The 25,546-nt window shown below is 41.6% G+C and overlaps 1 protein-coding gene across 3 annotated transcripts in view; it reads left to right on the top strand.

Annotated features, from left to right (window-relative positions):
• Positions 1-25,546, top strand: part of dock8 (dedicator of cytokinesis 8) — a 167,544-nt gene that overhangs the window by 61,286 nt on the left and 80,712 nt on the right. For all 3 annotated transcript variants that reach the window (XM_033972654.2, XM_033972653.2, XM_055224340.1), the window contains 9 exons: positions 6,357-6,423; positions 16,711-16,860; positions 17,220-17,300; positions 18,000-18,162; positions 18,871-19,007; positions 19,090-19,183; positions 19,861-20,023; positions 23,917-24,034; positions 24,108-24,178. In XM_033972654.2, coding sequence (XP_033828545.1) covers positions 6,357-6,423; positions 16,711-16,860; positions 17,220-17,300; positions 18,000-18,162; positions 18,871-19,007; positions 19,090-19,183; positions 19,861-20,023; positions 23,917-24,034; positions 24,108-24,178 — 1,044 coding nt within the window. The remainder of the gene's footprint in view (positions 1-6,356; positions 6,424-16,710; positions 16,861-17,219; positions 17,301-17,999; positions 18,163-18,870; positions 19,008-19,089; positions 19,184-19,860; positions 20,024-23,916; positions 24,035-24,107; positions 24,179-25,546) is intronic.

The following is a 25,546-nucleotide window of genomic DNA, read 5'->3' as shown; positions in this document are numbered from 1 at the left end:
AGCACAGGAGCTTGGTAACTGAATGCTCTCCCTCCCACTGTACTTTTGGACACTCTAGGAACCACTAATAGTCCTGCATTCTGAGAGCGTAGTGCTCTGTTTGGCTGGTACGGGACAATACCACCTTGCAGATAGGATGGGGCCATACAGTTTAGGGTTTTGTATGTCAGGAGGAGGACTTTGAATTTGATTCTAAGCTTGACAGGAAGCCAGTGCAGATATTTTAGTACAGGACTGATGTGGTCTCTTCTTTTAGTTCCTGTTAGGACTCTGGCCGCTGCATTTTGGACCAACTGGAGGCTCCTTTTAGTACTTTTGGGGCAGGCGGCGAGCAGAGAATTACAGTAATCAAGTCTGGAAGTAACAAATGCATGGATGAGTTTTTCAGCATCGTTTTTAGGTAAAATATTTCTAATTTTAGTTATATTTCGCAGGTGAAAGTATGCAGTTTTACAAGCTAGGTTTACATGGGCTGTGAATGAGAGATTTTGATCAAATAGGACTCCAAGATTTTTTACAGTAGGGCTAGAAGCTATACTCACATTGTCGAGTGAGATTATCTAGTCCGACAGAGAATCTCTTTGACCTTTGGGACCAACGACAATGACCTCTTTTTTTTTTTCAGGATTTAAGAGCAGGTAATTCAAGGTCATCCAGGTTTTGATGTCCTTCACACAGGCACTGAGTTTATCTATTTGATCAGTCTGATTTGGTTTCATTGATAAGTACAGCTGAGTGTCATCAGCATAGCAGTGAAAATTAATGCCATGTTTTCTGATAATGTTACCTAATGGCAACATACACAGTAATAAGTAAATAGGATTGGACCAAGCACCGATCCTTGTGGAACACCACAGGCTACTTTAGAACAGGGAGAGGTGCTCTGGTTTATACTAACAAACTGGTACCTATCTGATAGATAGGATTTAAACCATTTGAGGGCGGTCCCTCTGATTCCAATGTCACATTCTAACCTCTGCAGTAGAATGTTGTGATCAATGCTGTCAAACGCTGCACTGAGGTCCAGTAGGACCAGGACTGAAGCCAGCCCATTATCAGCAGCTAGTAGTAAGTCATTTGTTACTTTAAGCAGTGCAGTCTCTGTGCTGTGGTGAGCTCTGAATCCAGATTGAAAATTTTCAAATATATTATTGTCCTGCAGGTGGCGGCAGAGCTGTTTCACCACCACTCGTTCTAGAATTTTTGAGAGGAAGGGAAGATTAGAGATAGGTCTATAGTTGGCTAGTTCATCAGGATTTAGGTTAGGTTTTTTCAAAAGGGGTTTAATCACAGCATACTTAAAGGACTGAGGAATGTAGCCATTTTCTAATGACATATTATGTTATGGATGGAATCCATTATTAGGGGGAGGGCTTCTTTGAGGAGTCTGATTGGAATAGGGTCGAGCAAACAGGTTGATGGTTTGGACGACATGATGGCTGAGGTAATCTCCACCTCATCAACAGGAGTAAATTTATCTAATATTATTAGAGGATCTATGTGGGATATTGATATTACAGACTGGATTAGCTCAGAGCTGATTTTTGGAGTAGCTTTGTTGATTTTGTCTCTAATGGTTGTAATTTTGTAATCGAAGAATTAAAGAAAGTCATCACAACTAATAAATTTAATCAGTATGAAGTCAAAACTATGTTAAATACACCCATGTAAATTATCCACTGTATTGACCACTGGCCCTACATGTCAAATATTTTTCAAGATACAGCCCCTGTGTTTCAAATAGGAAGTGAGCATGGGCGTGGTTCCGGCTCCACTGACTCTGGCTCTAATTAATTTTACATTAGAAAACTGTGGCTCTGTAACTGCTGCTGTCAGACTTGTTATTTTGGTCTTACAATTTTTGTATTAACCTGCTCTACATGATCCTGGTATTTTTATTTTGCTATTGTGTCTGTAACTCAAGATAAGATAAGATATGCCTTTATTAGTCCCACAGTGGGGAAATTCCAGTATTGCACCGCACAGTTAAAGAACAGAAGGAAAATGGTACATGCAATAAAACAAGATAATAGATAAAGAGCTTAAAATAATTTAAAAAATAGACTTTAAAATGAACTAAAAAGAGACTTTGATATAACATCTCCATAAAGTGACTTGAGTATTGCACATAGGTGTGGTTGAATGACACATGTTCAGTGTTAACAGTGTTCATTGTACAGTCTGACAGCAGCAGGAAGGAAAGACCTGCGAAACCTCTCCTTCACACAGCGAGGGTGAATCAGTCTGTCACTGAAGCTGCTCTCCAGGGCAGACAGAGCGTCCTGCAGTGGGTGAGACTCATGGCCCAGCATAGAAATGACCTTAGCCAGGACCCTCCTGTCCCCCACCTCCTGCACTGAGTCCAGAGGGCAGCCCAGGACAGAGCTAGACTTCTTGATGACCTTGTCCAGCTTCTTCCTCTCCCTCTCTGTGATGCTGCTGTTCCAGCAGACCACACCGTACAGGATGGCTGATGCCGCCACAGAGTCATAGAAGGTCTTCAGGAGTGGCTCTCTCACTCCAAAAGACCTGAGTCTCCTCAGGAGATAGAGCCTGTTCTGGCCCTTCCTGTACAGTGCATCTGTGTTGAGAGTCCAGTCCAATTTGTTGTTCAGATGAACACCCAGGTACTTGTATGAGTCCACTCTCTCAATGTCCCTTCCCTGGATGTTCACTGAGGGGGCAGTAGAGTGGCGTCTGCGGAAGTCCACCGCCATCTCCTTGGTCTTCCCTGCATTGATGATGAGGTGGTTCTGATGACATCAGTCCACAAAGTCCTGTGTTAGTCCTCTGTACTCCACATCGTCGTCATCCTTGACGAGGCCAATGATGCAGAGTCATCAGAGAACTTCTGCAGGATGCAGCTGTCCGTGTTGTGTCTGAAGTCTGCAGTGTAAAGGGTGAAAAGAAAGGGCGCGAGGACAGTGCCCTGGGGCACCCCCACACTGCAGGTCATGAGATCAGACACGCAGTTCTTGGCACTGGGGCCAGTTTGTGAGATAGTCCTCAAGTCCTGAGCTGAAGATATGAACATAAATAACAGACGACTCAACCGCCTTTTTTCTCTGAGGTCGCTCCCACTAGCATTAGCAACAGGTTTGATTGACAGTGTTGCTTTGAAGTCTGCATGTATATTATATCTACATAATCTAATAATAAAGCGATAATTTTGATTTTAAAGGGCCCGTATCACACTATTTTCTGATCTCTGTTCTAATTCCTCATCACAACCATAACTGAAGTTGTGTTTTGTTTCATTCATACATGTTTAACACACAAGCCTGCCTATTTACGATGATGTTCCATCTTGTCTTGTCATGTGGTATTACAGGAAGTTCTTCACTTTGTTTCTCAACTCCATACACCTTCATTAGAATCATTTGGACTGCTTCAGCCATGGATTTGCCAATTACTCCTGATCTAAAGGTAAAAGGAGCTGTTAACTTGAAAACCACCGCTTCATGACATCACAGGTTGGAATAGAGCATTTTGAACTGGAGATGTAGACAGACTAATAATAAAGGGTTACTCAAACATGTGTGAATGAAACAAAACACAACTCCAGGTATGTTTTTGAGGAGGGAACAGCATTAGGACATGGCTTAAAGGTCACAAGAGTCCATTTTACATTTTTCACTCTTTGTTATATTGCAGCCATTTGCTAAAATCATTTAAGTTCATTTTTTCCTCATTAACATACACACAGCATCCCATATTGACAGAGAAACATGAAATTGTGGACATTTTTGCAGATTTATTAAAAAAGAAAAACTGAAATATTACACAGCCATAAGTATTCAGACCCTTTGCTGTGACCCTCATATATTTAAATTGGGTGCTGTCCATTTCTTCTGATCATCCTTGAGATGGTTCTACACCTTCATTGGAGTGCAGCTGTGCTTGATTATACTGATTGGATTTGATTAGGAAGGCCACACACCTGTCTATATAAGACCTTACAGCTCCCAGTGCGTGTCAGAGCAAATGAGAATCATGAGGTCAAAGAAACAGCCTGAAGAGCTCAGAGACAGAATTGTGGCAAGGCACAGATGTGGCCAAGGTTACAAAAAAAATAAATAAATTCTGCTGCACTTAAGGTTCCTAAGAGCACAGTGGCCCGCATAATCCCCATAAATGTAAGACATTTGGGACTACCAGAACCCTTCCTAGAGCTGGCTGTCCAGCCAAACTGACCAATCGGAGGAGAAGAACCTTGGTGAGAGAGGTAAAGAAGAACCAAAAGATCACTGTGGCTGAGCTTAAGAGATGCAGTTGGGAGATGGGAGAAAGTTCTAGAAAGTCAACCATTACTGCAGCCCTTTATGGCAGAGTGGCCCAACGGAAGCCTCCCCTCAGGGCAAGACACATGAAAGCCTGCATGGAGTTTGCTAAAAAAAAAACAACAACACCTGAAGTGAGCAATAAGGTTCTCTGGTCCGATGAGACCAAGATAGAACTTTTTGCCCTTGATTCTAAGCAGTATGTGTGGAGACAACCAGGTACTGCTCATCACCTGTCCAGTATAGTCCCAACAGTGAAACATGATGGCAGCATCATGCTGTGGGGGTGTTTTTCAGCTGTAGGGACAGGACAATCGAAGGAAAGATGAATGCGGCCAAGTACAGGGATATCCTGGATGAAAACCTTCTCCAGAGTGCTCAGGACCTCAGACTGGGCTGAAGGTTCACCTTCCAGCAGGACAATGACCATGAGCACACAGCTAAAATAAAGGTGTGACTTCAGGACAACTCTGTGACTGTTCTTGAATGGCCCAGCCAGAGCCCTGACTCAAACCCAATCAAGCATCTCTGGAGGGACCTGAAAATGGCTGTTCACTATCCAGCCTGACAGAACTGGGGAGGATCTGCAAGGAAGAATGGCAGAGGATCCCCAAATCCAGGTGTGAAAAACTTGTTGCATCATTCCCAAAAAGACTCATGATTGTATTAGCTCAAAAGGGTGCTTCTACTAAATATGGGGCAAAGGGTCTGAATCCTTACGGCCGTGTGATATTTAAGTGAAGTTGTGAAGATTTTCTTTTTTAATAATTCTGCAAAAGTTTCAACAATCTTCTGTTTCTCTGTCAATATGGGGTGCTGTGTGCACATTAATGTGAAAAAAATGTAAGGGGGTCTGAATACTTTCCGTACCCACTGTATTTATAGTCTATGTCAGGGGTGTTCATTACGTCGATCGTGATCTACCAGTCGATCGCGATCTACCAGTCGATCGCGAAGGCATTTTGGGTAGATCACATCCTGTCATCCATCCAGTCACATGACTAATATACAGGACAACCAGTCAGATTACACCTGACCCTAGGTCACATCATGGGCGCTGCATAAACAAGCGCGAGTTAGCTTAACCCTATAGCGTCGGATCCTCTCGTCGCCGATAAAGCGGGTTGCGGACTTTCCAGCAGCGTAACTCCGCGCCCAGTCGTGCTCTCATGTAAATACAAACAGCGTCTCAAAGCGGAGACATGGGGCTATCTAACTACTTTACCTTCATTTCGGTAATTTGCCTCTGTTGTCCCTCGAAGGTGACGAATGAGAGCGCGGTGCTGCGGGGATTTTCCCAGTCATTTATTCGATGCGTAAAATAAAAAATATGGATGGATGTGTAAAATAGAAGTAGTTGTGTGAAAAAATAATTTAAAAAAATTCTGATACTTTGTTTAACATTATTTTTATTGCTATAAAAAAGACAAAACCGTAATCAACATGATTAGCTCTGTTATCGCTTTTAAATGAAAAATGCAATTTTACTCCTGGCTGGCTGTCAGAAGCTACTGCCCGAACTATGCATCCCTCACTGATTCCATTCAGTGCAAGTCATCAGAGCAGTAATCATCATTCAAGTAATTATGAACATGTAAGAAGTTCAGTTGTGTTGTGCAGTATTATCTCATGACGTTGTGCAAGGTACATGAAAATGCACTGTACATGTAAGAATTCATAATACATTTACAAATAAGTATATGTTTAACATATACATTTTTGTATTAGGTGGTAGATCTTTCAGACACGATCATTTTTAAAAGTAGCTCCCCTACTGAAAAAGTCTGAGCACCCCTGGTCTATGTATTGACCCCAAAATATTCTTCTAAAAACGTTTCTATGAGGAGTCTGTGGGTGGAGAGCTGCATCCCTCCCTTTCTCTATGGGATTTGTCATAGCACAGATTGAGTTCCCTTCAGTCATCTTCCTCTGTGTGTCCCAATATAAAAATATACTGAAATAAACGAAACCAGAGCAACATCATTGGGTTGTGTTAGACCATTGGGACAGCAGTCTGGTTTGCGATGTGTGTAATGTTGTTTTCGCTTAATGTTGTTTTCGCTTGTTCCTTCATAGGTTTGAGATTGACATCGAGCCCATTTTCGCCACGATGGCCCTGTATGACCTTAAAGAGAAAAAGAAGGTGAGCTCTGTGAGAATGGACAATATATTTTTAACTAGTGTTAATGAAACTGAATTCTGATTTTACTGTTTGATTTATTAAAAATCATGAATTATTGAAAGGTTGATCTTTAATTGTCGTGATAACTGAGAAGTTGAAGCTGACTGTATCAAATTTAGAAGCTTGTCGAGGTTAGCAGTTATGGTCAGAACGCAGCTCCAAATTCACTCCTATGAGTATCATAGCAACTAAACCAACCAAAGAAGGCATCTGATTTGTCTGTTATGAATGTTAATATCTTGACTCCGAGACAAAATAGCAAAACACCAGGATCATGTAGAGCGAATTAATACCAACATTTTAAGACCAAAATGATGGGCCTGACAGCAGCCGTTACCATCAGTCGATGGAGTCAGAAGCATGCCTATGCTCACTTCCTATTTGAAATGCAGTGGCTAGCAGGTTACCTATGTCCATTTATATGTATGTATATGTATGTATATATGTATGTATGTATGTATATATGTATGTGTATATATATACATTTTATATATATATATATATATATATATATATATATATATATATATATTAGTCTATGGATCCCACAAAGGAGCTAAAAGTTCCCTCACTAACTTTTTCCCCATTTCAACCCTGTGCAAAAACATATTATTTCACCTACACCCCTGTAGTTTTAAGGAGGTCTCATCATAATCACGTTTTGGCTTCCTCGCCTCACATGTGGCTCTGGTAGAGTGTTTGTACTGAGACCAACGCTGAGTTTTCACTGTCATTTTGCCATGTGTGTTTTCTGGCTTTCAGCTTCCTGTTATATGCAACATTTTGAGGACTTTTGCCCCTGTTACTACTATTGAAACAATATAATAATTTTATAATAAATTTCTATTCACTATAACAATAGTCCCAATTTTTTCATTTTCATTATCATTCTGAAAGAGATTGATTGTATTGGCCTGTAGCGTTTAAAGAGCCCATATTATACTATTCTCTGATCTCTGTTCTAATGTTGTAGGAGTTGTGTTTTGTTGCATTCATACATTTTTAACACACAAACCCTGCATATTTAGGCTGAGTTCTTTTGTCAAATGGAAAACACTCTGTTTTACTTTGTGATGTCATGTGGTAATACAGGAAGCGCTCCACTGTGTTTTTAAACACCTTCACCAGAATCATTTGAATCATTTCAGCCCTGAAATTTCCAATCTCTACCGAACTAAAGGCAAAATAAGCTTTTAACTTGAAAACTACGTCAGTTTTTCATAATATAGGTGTTACAACCCAGCTTGGCTAGGGAAAAGGGGAAGTAACAAAACAAGATGGAAAATTGTAAACTTAAGTTATAATTTATTTAAAAGGAATGTTAAGGTAAAAACTAAAAAAAAGAGGCTCTAAACAGAGTGGATATCGATGGGTAACTTAAACAGAGCTAACAAAACAAAACGAAGTTACAATTACACAAAACAACCGGGTCTCAGAATTAACCAGAAGTCTAGAAAAGTCACAGTTTCAAAGTCACAGTTTCAAAGTCCAATTATTATTAATACAAGAATCACAAAAGACAAAAGTGGCATGCTGTTCCTGCTGGCATGCTATTTAACAGAATATGAAAAACATGGAATATTTCCAGGACTTTTTCCCCATTTCAAGATTTGAGATATTTGAGATAATATTTTGTTTTAAATTGTTAATCGCAATGGAAACAGTCCAATTTTTTTTTATTTTTTTTTATCATTCTTAAACCCAAGGATCCAGATTTACACAGCTGTGGACTTTTTAGGTGAAGGGTCATTGTGGCTTAAGCCTGTATTTACATGCTCAGTCTCACACAGCGTGAGGAGAGGGCTGGCCTGACCCTGTGTTAACCCATTATAGTCCCACTGTGTTGTGTTTCAGGTGTAGTAATAGGATCATAGTACAGGTGAATGTGATAACTAGAAAGTAAAGATAATATTAGAAGTCAAACATAAAGCCCCATCATGTAAGTTTTTTGTCAAACAATACATTATAATAAAAGCATGTCATTTATGTTTTGATTGCTCTGAAAAACACCGATAAGCTTGCAGCCTTACTCTAAGTGGGCTCGCATTTCCACACACCTGGCTTTTATTTGGCCTGCAGGAGGGTGTCTTCCTTCTTGTTTCCATGGTAATGTCCTTTGACTATGATATTCCAGATGCCGTATGACCTAAAAATGATCCATCTCCATGGAGAATGTTCTGAAGTATGGATTTACCTTTCTATTGCATTCTGTGATGTGCCACCTCCAGAAAGTTACACAGTACTGCTTTAAAATCTTGACCACTTAAATCTTAAATTTAGCAGTAGAAACATGCGCTCCTGTTGTTTTACTGACAAAATACTCTGAACTGAAACTGTATGTTTCATCTTATACAGAGCCATTTGGAGTTTTATTCATAAGTTATTTCTGCTTTCTAGAGTTATTTCTGCTTTCTAATTTTCATGAAAATCCAAACACAAAAATATAACAGATTTTACAAAATGGAAAAGGTTTTTGTAACTGTTAAAAATAAACATTATTAATATTAGTCAAATTTGAACATCGGTATATCTTTAAGTTTACATCTGAATCATAGACTGTATATATAAATGGACATAGCTAACTTGGTAGCCGCTGCATTTTAAATAGAAAGTCGTCATGTGCGCTCTTCTGGCTCCATCGACTCAAATTCACTTTCTATTAAAAAACTGTGGACCCTCACTGCTGCTGTCAGGCTTGTCAATTTGGCCTTAAAATATTTGAATGAACCCGCTCTACATGATCCTACTATTGTTATTTCACTATTGTGTTTGTAAAACAAGATATGAATTTTAGTAACAGACAAATCAGGCGACTTCTTTCATAGAGATCGCCGCTCCCACTAGCCTTTGCAAAAAGGCTTGATTGACAAATGCCTGCTACCTGCTAAACCGGCAGTGTGGGCGGGACGTTACCTTCAATAGCCTCGCTCTGGATTGGCTCATTGGTTGCTGGGATACTCGCTGTCGAAATTCCAAATATGGAACTCTGCTCCAAATTCAAATAACTGCTAGACTTGATGAGCTTCATTTGACTGGAGCTGAACGCTATGGGTGACGTCACACTCACTTAGTCCACTTCTTTATACAGACTATGATCTGTATGTAGAAAAATTTAAATATCTCTGAAATACTATAGAAAAATTCAACATCTTTAACTCATAATCCTAAGACTATTACCTTTAATGCACTGTGATGAGTAGGTGTATGGTTACCCAGATATCAGTGATCCTTACTTCCATTTAAGTATCAGTAACTCAATAGTGACAGTTTGCTTGCGTGTGTGAAATATAAGTCAATGGTTATAGATAGGCCCTTTGTTTGACCTCTATCCTCCTCTTTTTGGGAATTAATGTTTATTTCTGCTTTTGAATAGACTGAAAAAAGTACTGTTTTGTGGGTCATGTTGTTAGGTTTGTTTTGCAAGTTAGCTTTAATTAAAATGGGTCCAAAAGGCATTTGACCCTATCCCCTTTAATTCCCTCCCAGTCTTACATGAGCTCCAAATACCCATATCTTTATCTCATTCTATTTACTAGGAAACCAGAAGATGTTTGTTTTAAGTTCACATCTGTAAAATCAGGAGCAGATGTTGCTGTAATTTCCCATAATGCAATGCAATTATTCATGTCTCTGTAGTCCATCTGCCAGAGCGCACACACAGTCTAACCCGATATGTGGCCTGTAATAGCCACAATATACATGTGAAAAGAATTAATTCTCTTTGTGATAAATTGTAATACAATGCAATTTATCATAAAGAATAAATGTATATATAAATCAAATACATTATGTGCACAGCAGTGCCCTCAGCCTCACTGTTAGTGTCACTATGTCCTGTTCTGTTTTATCTCTATGAGGTTCCTTTCTCTGTAACTGCTACTGTCAGTCATTTTGACCTTAAAATGTTCATGTTAACCTGCTATACATGGTCCTGGTGTTTTTGTTTCACTGTTGGGTCCGTAAATCAACATATGAACTTTAATAACAGAGAAATCAGCTTCTTTCCCAGAGGCCACTCCCCCTAGTGCTAGCAACAGGTTTAATTGACAGCGTTGCTAAGTGCCCGCTCCCTGCTAAACCACCAGTGTGTGCGGGAAGGGCCGTTACCTTCAACAGCCTCGCTCCACTCTGCTGTGAGTGACAGCGTTCGCCTCCCTTAATCCATTTATTTATATAGTCTATGGTCAGGCTAAAATTAATAAATATTTAAAGATGAGGCAGTGGACAGGGAGCTGCGGGTGGGTTAGGGGTTAGGGCTCAGAGGTTAGGGGGTTAGGGTCAGATAGTGGACAGGGAGCTGTGGGTGGATGTCGCTGACAACATGTTAAACACTACACAAATAAAATTAATACTTCATCACACACGGGGGGAAGGAGCCTGAGCTTGTGCGGGAGGTTGAGCATTACTGGCTAGATATAGTCGGCCTCACCTCCACGCACAGCTTGGGCTCTGGAACCCAACTCCTTGAGAGGGGTTGGACTCTCCATTTCTCTGGCGTTGCCCGTGGGGAGCGGCGGCGAGCTGGTGTGGGCTTGCTCATTGCCCCACAGCTCAGCCGCCACGTGTTGGAGTTCACCCCGGTGAACGAGAGGGTCGCGTCCCTGCCCGAAGGCGCAGGGACGCGACCAAACAGCAGTGCGGAGTACTGGTATCCGGCCTTCTTGGAGTCCCTGAGAGGGGTACTAGTGCACCAACCGAGGACTCCGTTGTTCTCCTGGGGGACTTCAATGCCCATGTGGGTAATGACAGTGACACTTGGAGGGGCGTGATTGGGAGGAATGGCCTCCCTGATCTGAACCCAAGTGGTGTTTTGTTATTGGACTTCTGTGCTAGTCACAGTTTGTCCATAACAAACACCATGTTCGAGCACAAGGGTGTCCATCAGTGCACGTGGCACTGGGACACTCTAGGTTGGAGGTCGATGATCGAGTTTTTTGTCGTGTCATCTGATCTCCGACCGCGTGTCTTGGACACTCGGGTGAAGAGAGAGGCTGAGCACCTGGTGGTGAGTTGGATCTGCTGGCGGAGGAGGAAGCCGGACAGACCAGGCAGGTCCAAGCGCATCGTGAGGGTCTGCTGGGAGGGGTTTTCAACTCACATCTCCGGGAGAGCTTCTCCCTGATCCCGGGGGAGGCTAGGGACATGGACTCTGAGTGGGCCATGTTCTCCACCTCTATTGTCGATGTGGCTGCTCGTAGTTGTGGTCGTAAGGTCTGTGGTGCAATCCCCGAACCCGGTGGTGGACACCGGAAGTAAGGGATGCCGTCAAGCTGAAGAAGGAGTCCTATTGAGCCTTGTTGGCTCGTGGGAATCCTGAGGCAGCTGATGAGTACCGGGGCGGCCAAGCGTGCCGCGGCTCGGGCAGTCACAGAGGCAAAAACTCGGGGTTGGGAGGAGTTTGGGGAGGCCATGGAGGAGGACTATTGGACAGTCTCAAAGAGATTCTGGCAAACTGTCCGACGCCTCAGGAGGGGGAAGCAATGCTTCACCAACACTGTTTACAGTGCGGGTGAAGAGCTGCTGACCTCGACTGGGGATGTTGTCGGGCAGTGGAAGGAATCTCCTCAATCCCACTGTCACGTCTTCTGAGGAGGAAGCAGAAACTGGGGACCCTGAGGCGGACTCGTCCATCACCCTGGCTGAAATCACGGTCATCGGTGGCAAGGCTCCGGGGGTGGACGAGATCCGTCCTGAGTACCTCAAGTCTCTGGATGTTGTGGGGCTGTCTTGGATGACACGTCTCTGCAACATTGCGTGGCGGTCGGGGACAGTACCTGTGGAATGGCAGACTGGGGTGGTGGTCCCTCTGTATAAGAAGGGGGACCGGAGGGTGTGTTCCAATTACAGGGGAATCACACTCCTCAGCCTTCCCGGTAAGGTCTATTCCAGGGTACTGGAGAGGAGAATCCGACCGATAGTTGAACCTTGGATTCAGGAGGAGCAGTGTGGTTTTTGTCCTGGTCGCGGAACACTGGACCAGCTATACTCTCCATCGGGTCCTCGAGGGTTCATGGGAGTTTGCCCAACCAGTCCACATGTGTTTTGTGGATCTGGAGAAGGCATTCGACCGTGTCCCTCGTGGTGTCCTTTGGGGGGTGTTCTGGGAGTATGGGGTCCGGGGCTCTTTGCTAAGGGCTGTCCAGTCCCTGTATGACCGGAGCAGGAGCTGTGTTTGCATTGCCGGCAGTAAGTCAGACCTGTTCCCGGTGCATGTTGGACTCCGCCAGGGCTGCCCTTTGTCACCGGTTCTGTTCATTATATTTATGGACAGAATTTCTAGGCGCAGCCAGGGGCCGGAGGGGGTCTGGTTTGGGAACCACAGGATTTCATCTCTGCTGTTTGCAGATGATGTTGTCCTGATGGCAGGCACTGGGGCGGTTTGCAGCCAAGTGTGAAGCGGCTGGGATGAGAATCAGCTCCTCCAAATCCGAGGCCATGGTTCTCGACCGGAAAAAGGTGGTTTGCCCTCTCCGGGTGGGTGGTGAGTCTCTGCCTCAAGTGGAGGAGTTCAAGTATCTCGGGGTCTTGTTCACGAGTGAGGGAAGGATGGAGCGTGAGATTGACAGGCGGATCGATGCAGCGTCTGCAGTGATGCGGTCGCTGTATCGGTCCGTTGTGGTGAAGAAGGAGCTGAGTCCAAAGGCAAAGCTCTCGATTTACTGGTCAATCTACGTTCCTACCCTCACCTATGGTCATGAGCTCTGGGTAATGACCGAAAGGACAAGGTCGCGGATACAAGCGGCTGAAATGGGCTTCCTCCGTAGGGTGGCCGGGCGCACCCTTAGGGATAGGGTGAGGAGCTCAGTCACACGGGAGGAGCTCGGAGTAGAGCCGCTGCTCCTACACGTCGAGAGGAACCAGTTGAGGTGGCTCGGGCATCTGCTTAGGATGCCTCCTGGACGCCTCCCTAGGGAGGAAGCCCCGGGGAAGACCCAGGACACACTGGAGGGACTATGTCTCTCGGCTGGCCTGGGAACGACTTGGGGTCCCACCGGAGGAGCTGGAGGACATGTCTGGGGTGAGGAAAGTCTGGGAATCCCTGCTTAGACTGCTGCCCCCGTGACCCGGCCCTGGATAAGCGGAAGAAAATGGATGGATGGATGGACTTCATCACACTTCTGTGTTTAGAGACATGTTTGCGTCTCAATGCTAGCGCTAATGCTAATTTTGAGGCGTAATAAACATTAAAACAACACCACAAACTGAAGCATTCTACATATCAAAATAATTGGGTAGTCTTTATTTTTGTTTAATTTGAAGTTTAATAGGTTGTTTATTTTATGTTTTCGGATTTTAATAAAAGTGATTATTAGTTTTGAGACACTGTGAGCTAGCTAGCGTGCTGCTCTGCATAGAGCCTATTAGTTACATATGGAAACAACGCATTTTTTAATGCACACATTAGCGGCTATCTGTAAGTTCTATTTGGAATATAGCATTAAAATAGTATTCTTTAATCTCTCTGTTTTGAAATGAGTGACACTTTAAGAGTTTGTCCTGAAACGCTTGGTTTGGCATGAGCTGTGTCTGATATTTTAATAGCTTAGAATTATATCTTGCAACGATTACAAAAGGTCCCTGGGATCATCCTTTCAGTAAATATTTTTGACAAAGAGCAGTTTCCTGTCGCCTCTTTGACACAGACAGCTGTTTTTAGATCTTAAATGATATCATTGTCCTGAGAAAAGTTCATTTGTCATTCAACTTTTGTCATTTCAGTTCAAGACTTGCATCTGAGGTGTTTTATTTGTATTATGGTCTGGTCTAACAGACGAACTTTAGCGTAGTTTTGCGTCACTATGGACTATTGTGTGAAAAACCTGGAGAAAGTCAAAGCTGTGTGCGTTTGTGGAACAAAGACTTCTGAGCTTTTCTCTCAGCTGGCTTCAACAAAAGTAAAAATTTTTATCTTGTTTTGCTGTTGTGACGCTTCGGCCAATCGTCATAAATACATAAATGTGTGGAACTCATTCAGAGTTACACTGCCAGTCTGGCCTGAGCTAGGTTAATTCAGTTCTGTTGCTGAAAAGATCTTTTCAGGCCTGCCTGCTATCTATGAGTTGATCTATGCTAGCAGCTGTGAAAAGTCTTCTTAGAGTTTGCCATTTTCCCGTTGTGAAACAAACAGGTTTTCTTATCTTAGCTTATTTTACCTAGTATCTTTAGTATCTTTAGTACTTTTTGTATTTTGGTTTAGCTGTAATTTCACATTGAATGTGAAACAAAACATATTAGTTCAGGGGTGTTCATTACGTCGATCGCGAGCTACCAGTTGATCGCAAAGGCATTTTGGGTAGATCACGTCCTGTCATCCATCCAGTCACATGACTAATATACAGGACAACCAGTCAGATTACACCTTACCCTAGGTCACATCATGGGCGCTGCACACGCATAAACAAGTGCGAGTAGCGTCGGTACCTATCGTCGCCGATAGAGCGCGGTTGCAGACTTTCCAGCAGCATAAGTCCGCAACTAGTCGTGCTCTCATGTAAATTCAAACGGCGTCTCAAAGCGGAGACATCTAAATATTTTATGGTAATCTGCCTCTGTTGTCCCTCGAAGGTGATGAATGAGAGCGCGGGTGCTGTGGGGATTTTTCCAGTCATTTATTCGATGCGTCAAAGAAAAAATATGGATGGATCTGTAAAATAGAAGTAGTTGTGTGAAAAAATGCAGTAAATTCTGATACTTCGTTTAACGTGATTTGTATGGCTATAAAAAAAAGACAAAACTGTAATCACCATGATTAGCTCTGTTATCGCTTTCAAATGAAAAATGCAATTTTACTCCTGGCTGGCTGTCAGAAGCTACTGCCCGAACTATGCATCCCTCACTGATTCCATTCAGTGCATTAATCATCATACAAGTAATTATGAACATGTAAGAAGTTCAATTGTGTTGTGCAGTATTATCTCATGACGTTGTGCAAGGTACATCAAAATGCACTGTACATGTAAGAATTCATAATACATTTACAAATAATTATATGTTTAACATTTTTGTATTAGGTGGTAGATCTTTCAGACACGATCATTTTAAAAGTAGCTCACATACTGAAAAAGTCTGAGCACCCGTGTATTAGTTGATAAAAAATAACTTATGTATTGAGTGTAATGTGATCACAGTTGTGATGGGCTTGGTTGTCAGTTAACATGTTCAGATCACTGTGGAGCTGTGGTCTGTTGAGGAGGAGACCATGACGACGGAGAGCTTAATGGGTCGAACTCAGAGAGATCACATGACATGAACGCCATATGGGACTAACACTGTACTAGTGTCTTATGTCATGGGCAGGATCTGCATAGATGAAACATTAACATCATTGTTGTTGATGGACTAAGACAAACTACCCCAGCGAACCATGATATAAACCACTCTGCCATTAAAGGGCCCATATTAAACTGTTTTCTGATCTCTGTTCTAATGTTGTTTCCTTATTTGCACATGTTTAACACACAAACCCTGCATATTTACATATATTTGAGTTCTTCTCAGACTGAAAACACTCTGTTCCACCTTGTGATGTCATGTCATACAGGAGGTTCTCCACTGTACAGAGTATTTTGAGCTTTGGAGATACAGACGGACTAATAATAAATGGTTACTCAAACGTGTGAATAAAAGAATACACAACTCCAGGTAACGATAACAGTATTATAACGTGGCTTAAAAATCACCAGTCAATTTTGTGTAATAATGCACCTGTAAAGTTCATGTTAACGTGGAACTTAAGACAAAATCAACATTTTTACGTCTAAGCTGTGTATATGGTGTTTAAATACAATATTATTTATTATTTAGCCCTTTTTTGTGCAAACAACGTATATTTGCATGTATAAAAATGGGCATGTAGTTGGAAAAATCACACAGAACTGCCCTGATTACAGCCAGGTGTTTGTGATTACAAACACCTGGCTGCAGGGGAGTTTGAAGTGTGGATAACTGTTAGACCATTCACACTGTTCCTTATAACTCTAACCCCCCCCCCCCCCAACTCTCCCCTTTAGTCTTCCAGACCCCGCTCCTCCTCACCTCTCACTCCCGCCTCATTTACCCCTCACTCTCCCCCCTCTCTCGTCTTTAGTCCTCCAAACCCTCCCCCTCCTACCCTCTCACTCTCCCCTTTAGTCCTCCAAACCCCACTGCTCCTCTTGGCCTGTTCTACTATTCCTTGTTTTTTCTTTTGTTTTTAGACTTTTTGTGACACGACTCTATATAAACTCATTCATTCTTGTATTTTGGCAGATATCTGAGAACTTCTACTGTGACTTGAATTGTGAGCAGTTTAAAAACTTCCTGAAGGTTCACACTCCTCATGTGGATCCCTCCAGTCTGGCCCGATCTGCAATTTTTTCCATCACCTACCCCTCCCCTGACATCTACCTGGTTATAAAGGTGTGTACAGGTTATCAAACAAGTATCATTTTAAGGCGCTGTTCCTGATTCTTCTGTCTTCAAAACATGATAAACAGAACTAGTTAAGTTCAAACTGTTTACAGTGGTCTGAAGTTATTCCTCACTTTCCTAATGAGCATCCATGCAGCACACATTGGTGTCATTTTGACCTTTTTAGCTTTTACAATAATCTGCAGTGGGACAAAACTGGGACATTGGGAACAGCCTCTTCAATAAACGTTTTTATTCTTTGGAAAGACCTGGAAAATGTTCTTGGTTTGTGATGATTTGGCCTCCCATATGAACCATTTTGTATTTGGTTTAAACCAGTTTGCATTTTTCTCATGTGTTTGTTCCAGCTTGAAAAGGTTCTCCAGCAGGGGGAGATCACAGACTGCGCCGACCCCTACATGACCCTGAGAGAAAGTGACTCAGGAAAGGTATGTGAGTTAAATCAGACCTATTCTGTAAACTGTACTTTTCAGATCTATAACCATGTTCTGGCTGTTTTTTTCTCACTGAGCCTCTGAAGTTGTATTTGGAATGATTCATGTTTGAGGAATCTTTAATCTCTTCAGTTTTAAAAACTTTGAGAACCACGAAGGTGGAAAAGCTTTATGTAAAAATGTGACTGTTTACATTATTGTGTTGTGGGTGAGGAGGAGAGGAGGAGGAGAAGAGGAGGTGAGAGTGAGGAGGTGAGAGTGAGGAGGTGAGAGTGAGGAGGTGAGAGTGAGGAGGTGAGAGTGAGGAGGTGAGAGTGAGGAGGTGAGAGTGAGGAGGTGAGAGTGAGGAGGTGAGAGTGAGGAGGTGAGGGTGAGGAGGAGAGGATGAAAACACTCTGTTCCACCTTGTGATGTCATGTAGTAATACAGGCATTGCTCCACTGTATTTTTAAACCCCATACACCTTCACTCGAATCATTTGGATGATTTCTGCCTTGGAATTGCAACCTGGACTTTTCAGAGCTTTGAACCTTGTAGTTGTTTCTTCTCATTGAGTCTCTGAAGTTGTATTTGGAATGATTCATGTTTGGACAATCTTAAATCATTTATTTTCAAGAACTTTCAAAAACTTTGAGAGGAAAAGCTTTATATAAAGATGTGCTGCCGTTTACATTATTGCGTTGTGCTTATCAGAACAAGGACAAACTAGATAAGCTGCGGGGTCAGGCTGAGACGTTCTGCTACAGACTGGGGCGTTACCGGATGCCCTTCGCCTGGGCAACGGTCAACGTCATGGATGTTATCTCCACGGCAACAGCTCCCATGGATACCACCGACTCTGACAGCTTAAGAGGAGGCAAGTGTTTCAGTAAAGTTATACTATAGAACATTGATTGTATTCATATTTAATTCATAAAGTGTATTTTTTAGGACCTGGTTTGGTTTATCATGACTTAATAAATTATTTGGTAAAAGATACTGGGTGATTCCTTTTTTTGGTATTTATAGTGTGTCGATTCATATCTAGAAGTATAAAAATCGAATTGTAGTAATCGTATTAATTCTAATGGGAGGTGTGGGTGAAGAGGAGGAGGAGGTGTGGGCGAGGAAGAGAGGAGAATGAGGAGCTGGTGAGGAAGAAGAGGAGGAGAGGAGGAGGAGGTGCGAGTGAGGAGGGGAGGATGAGGACAAGGAAGAGAAGAGGATGAGGTACAGGTGAGGAGCAGGTGCAGGCAAGGAGGAGGTGCAGGCGTGGAGGCAGGCAGCAGAATTCTGGATGTCTATTGAGGGGTTCGGGAGATGAATATAAAAATGTTCAAGAAATTCTATAAAGACAAGATAATAAAAAACTGTCTCCAGATCAGTTTTATTTAAATTTGTATTCAAATTAGTATTATTAATTATTTCTAAATTTTATTTTAATGAATTTTTATTTATTTATTTTTATTTTATTTTATTCATATATTCGTCCATTCATTCATTAGATTGTGATATCTGTCCCTAAGTTGTAACCACAGTTGTATCAAACTGTTTACATGAGTTTGAAGAGCTTCTGTATTTCCAGGTAAATCCAGCAGTATCGACCGACGTACTCAACTCCCCAGAAGAAACTCAGAGCGTTATAGCACCTTCGAGGACCAGTTTTGTAACATCTCTGCCTTCAAACCCGCCACTATCACCATCAGCACCATATTTAAACAGGTGAGATTTCAGCGCACAAGACTTCAGTTGTTAATCTTTTATATTTAAAATTTCTGGCACATTTTTATTTATGTTTCATCAGGAGGGCGATCGCTTGAGTGACGAAGACTTGCTGAAGTTCCTGTCTGATATTAAAAAGACATCCACTCCCCAACGAAGAATTAAGACGATACCAGGTTTTATATTTAATTTACCTCCTTAAATCAGACCTATAGTACTTGTGTGTGCCCTATAGTTATGATCTCCGATACCCATGGATCATTATGTTATAATTTGCACATTTTAAATCACAATATTCATTTAAAACGACGCAACAAAATGCTTTTTGCGCCCCGTATGGATAGCTGCACATCACACTAGTGAGTAGCCCATTTTTTTTTTTCTTTGCACAAAAATGACGATGCAACGCTGCTAAATACTATGAGTATCACCAATTAAGAAAATAAAACTGGAGAAGGAAGTCCAGAGCAGTGATGTCATGTGTTAATAAAGGAAGTTCTTCACAATGTTTTTAAACTCCATACACCTTCACTGGAATCATTTGGATCATTTCAGCCCTGGAATTGCAAATCTCTACTGAACTAAAGGTAAAAAGTGCTGTTAACTTGAAAACTACCACTTCATGACATCACAAGGTGGAACAGAGCATTTTGAACTTTGGAGATGTAGACAGACTAATAATAAAGTGCTACTCAAACATATGTGAATGAATCAAAACACAACTCCAGGTATGTTTTTAAGGAGGGAACAGCATTATAACATGGCTTAAAGGTCACAAGAGTCCTGTTTGCTTAATATAGGACCTTTAAACTGCTGAAGTCCATGTTTTTTTTTTGTTTGTTTTTTGTGTTAGGTCAGATCAGACTGGACATGTCCCCTCTCCATGACACTCCTCAGGCTTGCTTGTCCACAGAGCTTATCCCTCTCATCCCGATGGCTGAGAAAACCATTCGACCTGTAAAAGAGGTGCTGGAGTTCCCATCCAGCGAAGTCTATGTCCCCCATAACATCTACAGGTCAGTGATTCAAATGCAGGATTTGGCCTTTCTGAAGATGCCACTCAAATGTCAAAATGTACACTGCCTTTCTATAGCATATTGGGTTATAGCATTGGTTGAGCAGTCAGATCCCCTGACCCACAGGTTGGTAGTGCGATTCCAGCTCCCACAGATGAATGCTGTTGTTGTCTCCTTGGGCAAGACCATACAGTCCCTGACAAAAGTCTTGTCACTTATCCATTTTGTAGAAGCAAAAGCTTATAACCTGACTTTAAATTAATCTATTGGTCTTAGAAATGTCTCATATGAAAGCTAAAACCCTCCCAGCTTATGCTCAATATACTAAAATAAATTTGCTTCACTGAAGAAAGATCGATCATTTAATGAGCACAGAAAGGTCAGATTTTGGCAAGACAAAAGTTTTGTCGCCTACAGAAAATTGAACAAATAATTTACTTCAAATACAAAAATATGTTGCATAACGTCAGTGAATTAAGTAGTGGTGCTGTGAGATCCATATTTAATATCTTGTATGACTTCCATGAGCCTGAAGGACTGCATCCATGCGGTTCGACAGTGATTCATACAATTTGTTGATGAAGTCATCAGGAATAGCAAAGAAAGCAGTCTTGCATGCCTCCCAGAGTTCATCAAGATTCTTTGGTTTTGCCTTCCATGCTTCCTCTTTCATTCTACCCCAGACATGCTCAATGATGCTCATGTCTGGTGACAGGGCTGGCCAGTCCTGGAGCACCTTGATCTTCTTCACCTTGAGGAACTTTGATGTAGAGATAGAAGTATGCGATGGAGTACCATCCTACTGCAAAATTTGACCCCTTTTATGGTTGGGAATGTAACAGGTAGCTAATACTTGATATTTTAGGCTATTGATATTGCCTTCCACCCTGCAAATGTCTCGCACAGACCATGATTTTTCCGCCACCAAACTTAACTGTTTTCTGGGTGAATCTTGGATCCATGCGGGCTCCAGTAGGTCTCCTGCAATATTTGCGGCAGCTGTGATGTAATTCAACTGAGGATTTATCTGAGGAATCCACCTTCTGCCATCATATGACAAGGCGACAAGACTTTTGCCTTGCCAAAATCTGACCTTTCTGTGTTCATTAAATGATCAATCTTTCTTCAGTGAAGTACATTTATTTTAGTATATTGAGCATAATTTGGGAGGGTTTTTGCTTTCATATGAGACATTTCTAAAACCAATTGATTAATTTAAAGTCAGGTTATAAGCTTTTGGTTCTACAAAATGGATAAGCGACAAGACTTTTGTCAGCGACTGTAGACTGTATAAAGAAGTGGACTAAGTGTGGCGTCACCCCCGTTTGGCTCCAGTCAATTGAAGCTCATCAAGGCTAACAGCTACAGGGGTAAATTTGAAGCCGAGCTCTGGCTGTATTGTAGCAACCAAAAAGCCAATCTGAAGTGAGGCTGTTGAAGGTAACATTTATATATACAGTCTATGGCTTTAACTCTATTTACTGCAGTTTCTATGGTGATAGATTAAACCAGCCTCAAATGTAAATAGTTAATAGCCTGAAGGTGTGAACAGGTTCGTCTGCTCATGTCTTGTGACTCCATGAATGAGCTGCGAAACCCAAAAATATTACTCTAGAGGCTTGTTGTGTCATCACAATTTCAGATCTATTTCTAAGCATTTTTTTTTTTCAGTGCAGGTTTACAATCGTCAAGTGTGGAAACTGGTATAAATGTGTTTATTTGGCCAGTACTTGAACAGCTCCTGGTTTACAATAATAAATAAACCTTCAGTAAGTACATGTGCAGCATTAATTATTATCTTGGCCCATAGACTGTATAAAGCATAAAGTGGACTAAGTGAGTGTGAGGTCACCCACAGCATTCGGCCACAGCCAAATGTAGTTCATCAAGTTGTTGATGGGTTTCAGTTGACATCACAACATTCGATCTGCCAATAATATTTAATACTCTTGGAGGGCAGCTTAAGTTAATATTGTTAAAATGTTGATTTGCATTGTAACACAGTGAGTTCTTGGGTCTAGTCACTGATAGAAATTATCAGGTTCAACATTTATGCATTTACCTTGTAGATATTTCATGACAAAGTCCAATGTAATTTGTTTTCATCTTTCATTTGGGCTGAAAGTGAAACTGCCTTGTAACTGTTAGAGGCATTAGAATGACAAAAAATTAGGGCTGTTGCCATAGCGATTACCATGTGTAACATTTATTTTAAAAAAATATTTATTTTGTTTTAAATCGTTAAATAGTCTCATTTTATGAAGTGCTTTTCCACTTTCAAGGCTTAAAGCACTTTACATCAAGGGTTATTTCTATTGTTTGTTGAGTCTGGAGTTCTCATTGTGAAATTAATTGGGTAAAAAAAAATCAATTTTGTCAGTCTACAATATTTCATTATAATAATTATCAGTGAGATATATGGTTCAAACTATGTAATCTCTTACTGATATCATCACTATAGGAATGGTATTTACCCTTATTTTGTCATGGTCATGTTATTCATAATCATGACAAGTCTGACAGCTATTTGGTTTTGCTGCGTGGCTATTCAACAAACAACTGTGTAGAGATGGTTCCATCTATTGACTGAAAGTGGAAGTGCGCTGTACTCTGTTAAACTGTTAAAAGGCATCTCTTGAATATAAAACATGATTATTTCAATATAAAGCCATGTTTATGACTGTAGTTATTTGTACTCATTTCACTGCTTTTGAAAAATAGATGTGAAATATAACTTTTTAACATATTTACCAAGTCCAGATCTGGTGGGGTTTCTTGAGGTGAAAGCTCATAGTTTGTTCATCATGTTTTAAGGCTCAAAAATTATCTTAACTTCCTCGGAATGAGACGTATATATTCGGTTAATCGTTCGATGGAGTCTTGGCCAATCACAATTTTTATTCGTAGATTCATTATTTTCTTTAAATGATACGATTTTTTTATGGGACAACAACAGAAAGGTGTTATTGGTATTTATCTGTAGAAAGTCAGATTAAACTCATGATTCACAAGTTAAATCTGATTTTATTTAAATACATTGTTTCCTACTACTTTTTTCTGAATAAACAGTAGTTCTGCATGAACTCCCCCTGTAGGTGTAGTCTTGTAAGTGCAGTTTGGGTCAGATCATAGACTGTATATATAAATGGAAAGTAATAGCTAACCGCTAGCTTCCGCATTCCAAATAAGAAATGATCATGGGCTCGCTTCCAGCTCCATCGGTTTTTGCTCCACGTAACTTTATATTGAAAAACTGTGGCCCCTCTCTCTGTAACTGTTGTTGTCAGGCTTCTCATTTTGGTCTTAAAATGTTTGTATTAACCCACTATACATAATCCTGGGTGTTTATTTTGCTATTGTGTCCGCAAATTCTTTCCCTAAACTCACTTCTTATAGCTTTAGCAACAGGTTTGATTAACAGTGTTGCTAAGAGCCCGCTCACTGGTAAAACAATTGTGTGGATGGGAAAGTGTTACCTTCAGCACCCTTACTCCGGATTGGTTGCTATGATACTCGTGGTTGGAGTTCCAAATATGGAACTCGGCTCCAAATTTGCTCCTTTAACTGCTAGCTTCGATGAGCTTCATTTCACTGGAGCTGAACAATGGGTGACAATCCCTTAGTCCACTTCTTTATACAGTCTTTCTGCATAATTAGATGTTTTAGATAAGCTCCCCCTGCAGGCGTAGTCTTGTCAGTTCAGTTTGGGTCACATACACAAAGATACGGAATTATTTTGATTGGTTTACTATAAAGCAAAAGAAATCAAAATGGCAGGACAGGTCTTTACAACAAGAACTTCTTTAAGAACTTCTTTAGTTGACTGTAGTCCTAACGTTTTGATATTTTACATATTGTACAAAGCAACACTATTTTTCTGTTTTTCTCCGTAGGAATCTGCTGTTTGTGTATCCTCAGAGGCTCAACTTTGTGAACAGGTTAACGTCAGCTCGAAATATCACCATCAAAATTCAGTTTATGAGTGGAGAGGACCCGACCTTCTCCATGCCAGTATGTTCAAATGACAGACTGTTTTATTCACATCTGAAGAAATTAAAATATTAAACTGCTTCTTTTGTTTCAGATCATATTTGGGAAATCGAGTGGTCCAGAGTTTGTTTGTGAAGTCTACACACCAGTGACCTACCATAACAAGCAAGTATTTTATAATACTCAGACAATACATCATTTTAGGCTGCTTTCACACATCCACCTCGACTAAACTGGGACAAAACTGAGACTAAACTTAACCAAAATTAGACCTGCACTCATAGCCTATACAAAGATCTGGATTGAGTGAGTGTGATGTCACCCACAGCGTTCTGCTTCAGTCAAATCCTCATCGAGGCTAGCAGTTATAGGGGCCGATTTGGAGCCAAGTTCCATGTTTTGGAATCTCACTGCGAATATCATAGCAATCAAAGAGCCAATCTAGAGTTAGGCTGTTGAAGATAATGCCCTTTCCCTCCCATGTCACTGGTTTAGCAGGGAGCAGGCCCTTAGGAACACTGTCAATCAAACCCGTTGCTAATGTTAGCTGAAGCCACCTGATTTGTCTGTTATTATTGTTCATATCTTCATTTTCGGATGATGGAAGGCACCAGCTAGCAAGTTAGCGAAGTTCATTTATATACACAAACTATCCCTGCATTAGAGCTGGACTAAGCCAAGACTAGAACAAAACCAAACTAAGTCTACATCAGGATTAAACTGATCCAACCAGACAGGCCAAGTTCATTTGAAGAGCACAGTTTGTACACAAAGTAATTCAAAGACAAAAGCAAAAGAAACAAACAAAAACATTATAAAACTAACTTGAGATAAATGCAGAATAAGACCCTTCAGTCTTATGCAAAGCTAAACAACTTTTTTGAGCCTGGATTTGAACATAATTGGAGCAGAGGCCTGTCTCACATCTTCAGGGAGACCAGACCAACAGACATTTTTGGTTGGAGGAGCTGTGGGGGTGTTCTTGTTTTAACATGTTAATGTAGAGCCTTTTCCAACTCCAGCCCCCGATGTTTAAATGTAATTAGCTCCTGTAGTGATTTACAAAACGTAATATGAATGTAATATGTCCATCCATCCACCCATTTTCATTCACTTTATCCAGGGCTGGGTCTCGGAGACAGCAGTTTCAGCAGGGAGGCCCAGACTTTCCTCTCTACACACACTTCCTCCAGCTCTTCCGGGAGGATCCCGAGGTGTTCCCAGGCCAGCCGAGAGACATAGTCCCTCCCGCGTGTCCTGGGTGTTCCCCGGGGCTTCCTCCCAGTGGGACATGCCCGGAACACCTCCCTACGGAGGCGTCCAGGAGGCATCCGAATTAGATGCCCGAGCCACCTCAACTTGCTCCTTTCGACGTGGAGGAGCAGTGGCTCTACTCCGAGCGCCTCCAGTGTGAGCTCCTCACCCTACCTCTAAGGGGCTCAGCCACCCTGCGGAGGAGGGCCTCTTCTATCCGTGATCTTGTCCTTTCGGTCATTACCCAAAGCTCATGACCATAGGTGAGGGTAGGAACGT

The sequence above is a fragment of the Periophthalmus magnuspinnatus genome, chromosome 9 (assembly GCF_009829125.3).
Source record: "Periophthalmus magnuspinnatus isolate fPerMag1 chromosome 9, fPerMag1.2.pri, whole genome shotgun sequence".
Classification (NCBI taxonomy): domain Eukaryota; kingdom Metazoa; phylum Chordata; class Actinopteri; order Gobiiformes; family Gobiidae; genus Periophthalmus; species Periophthalmus magnuspinnatus.
Note: the sequence above shows the minus strand (reverse complement) of the source record. Positions and strands in the feature narration are given on the sequence as shown.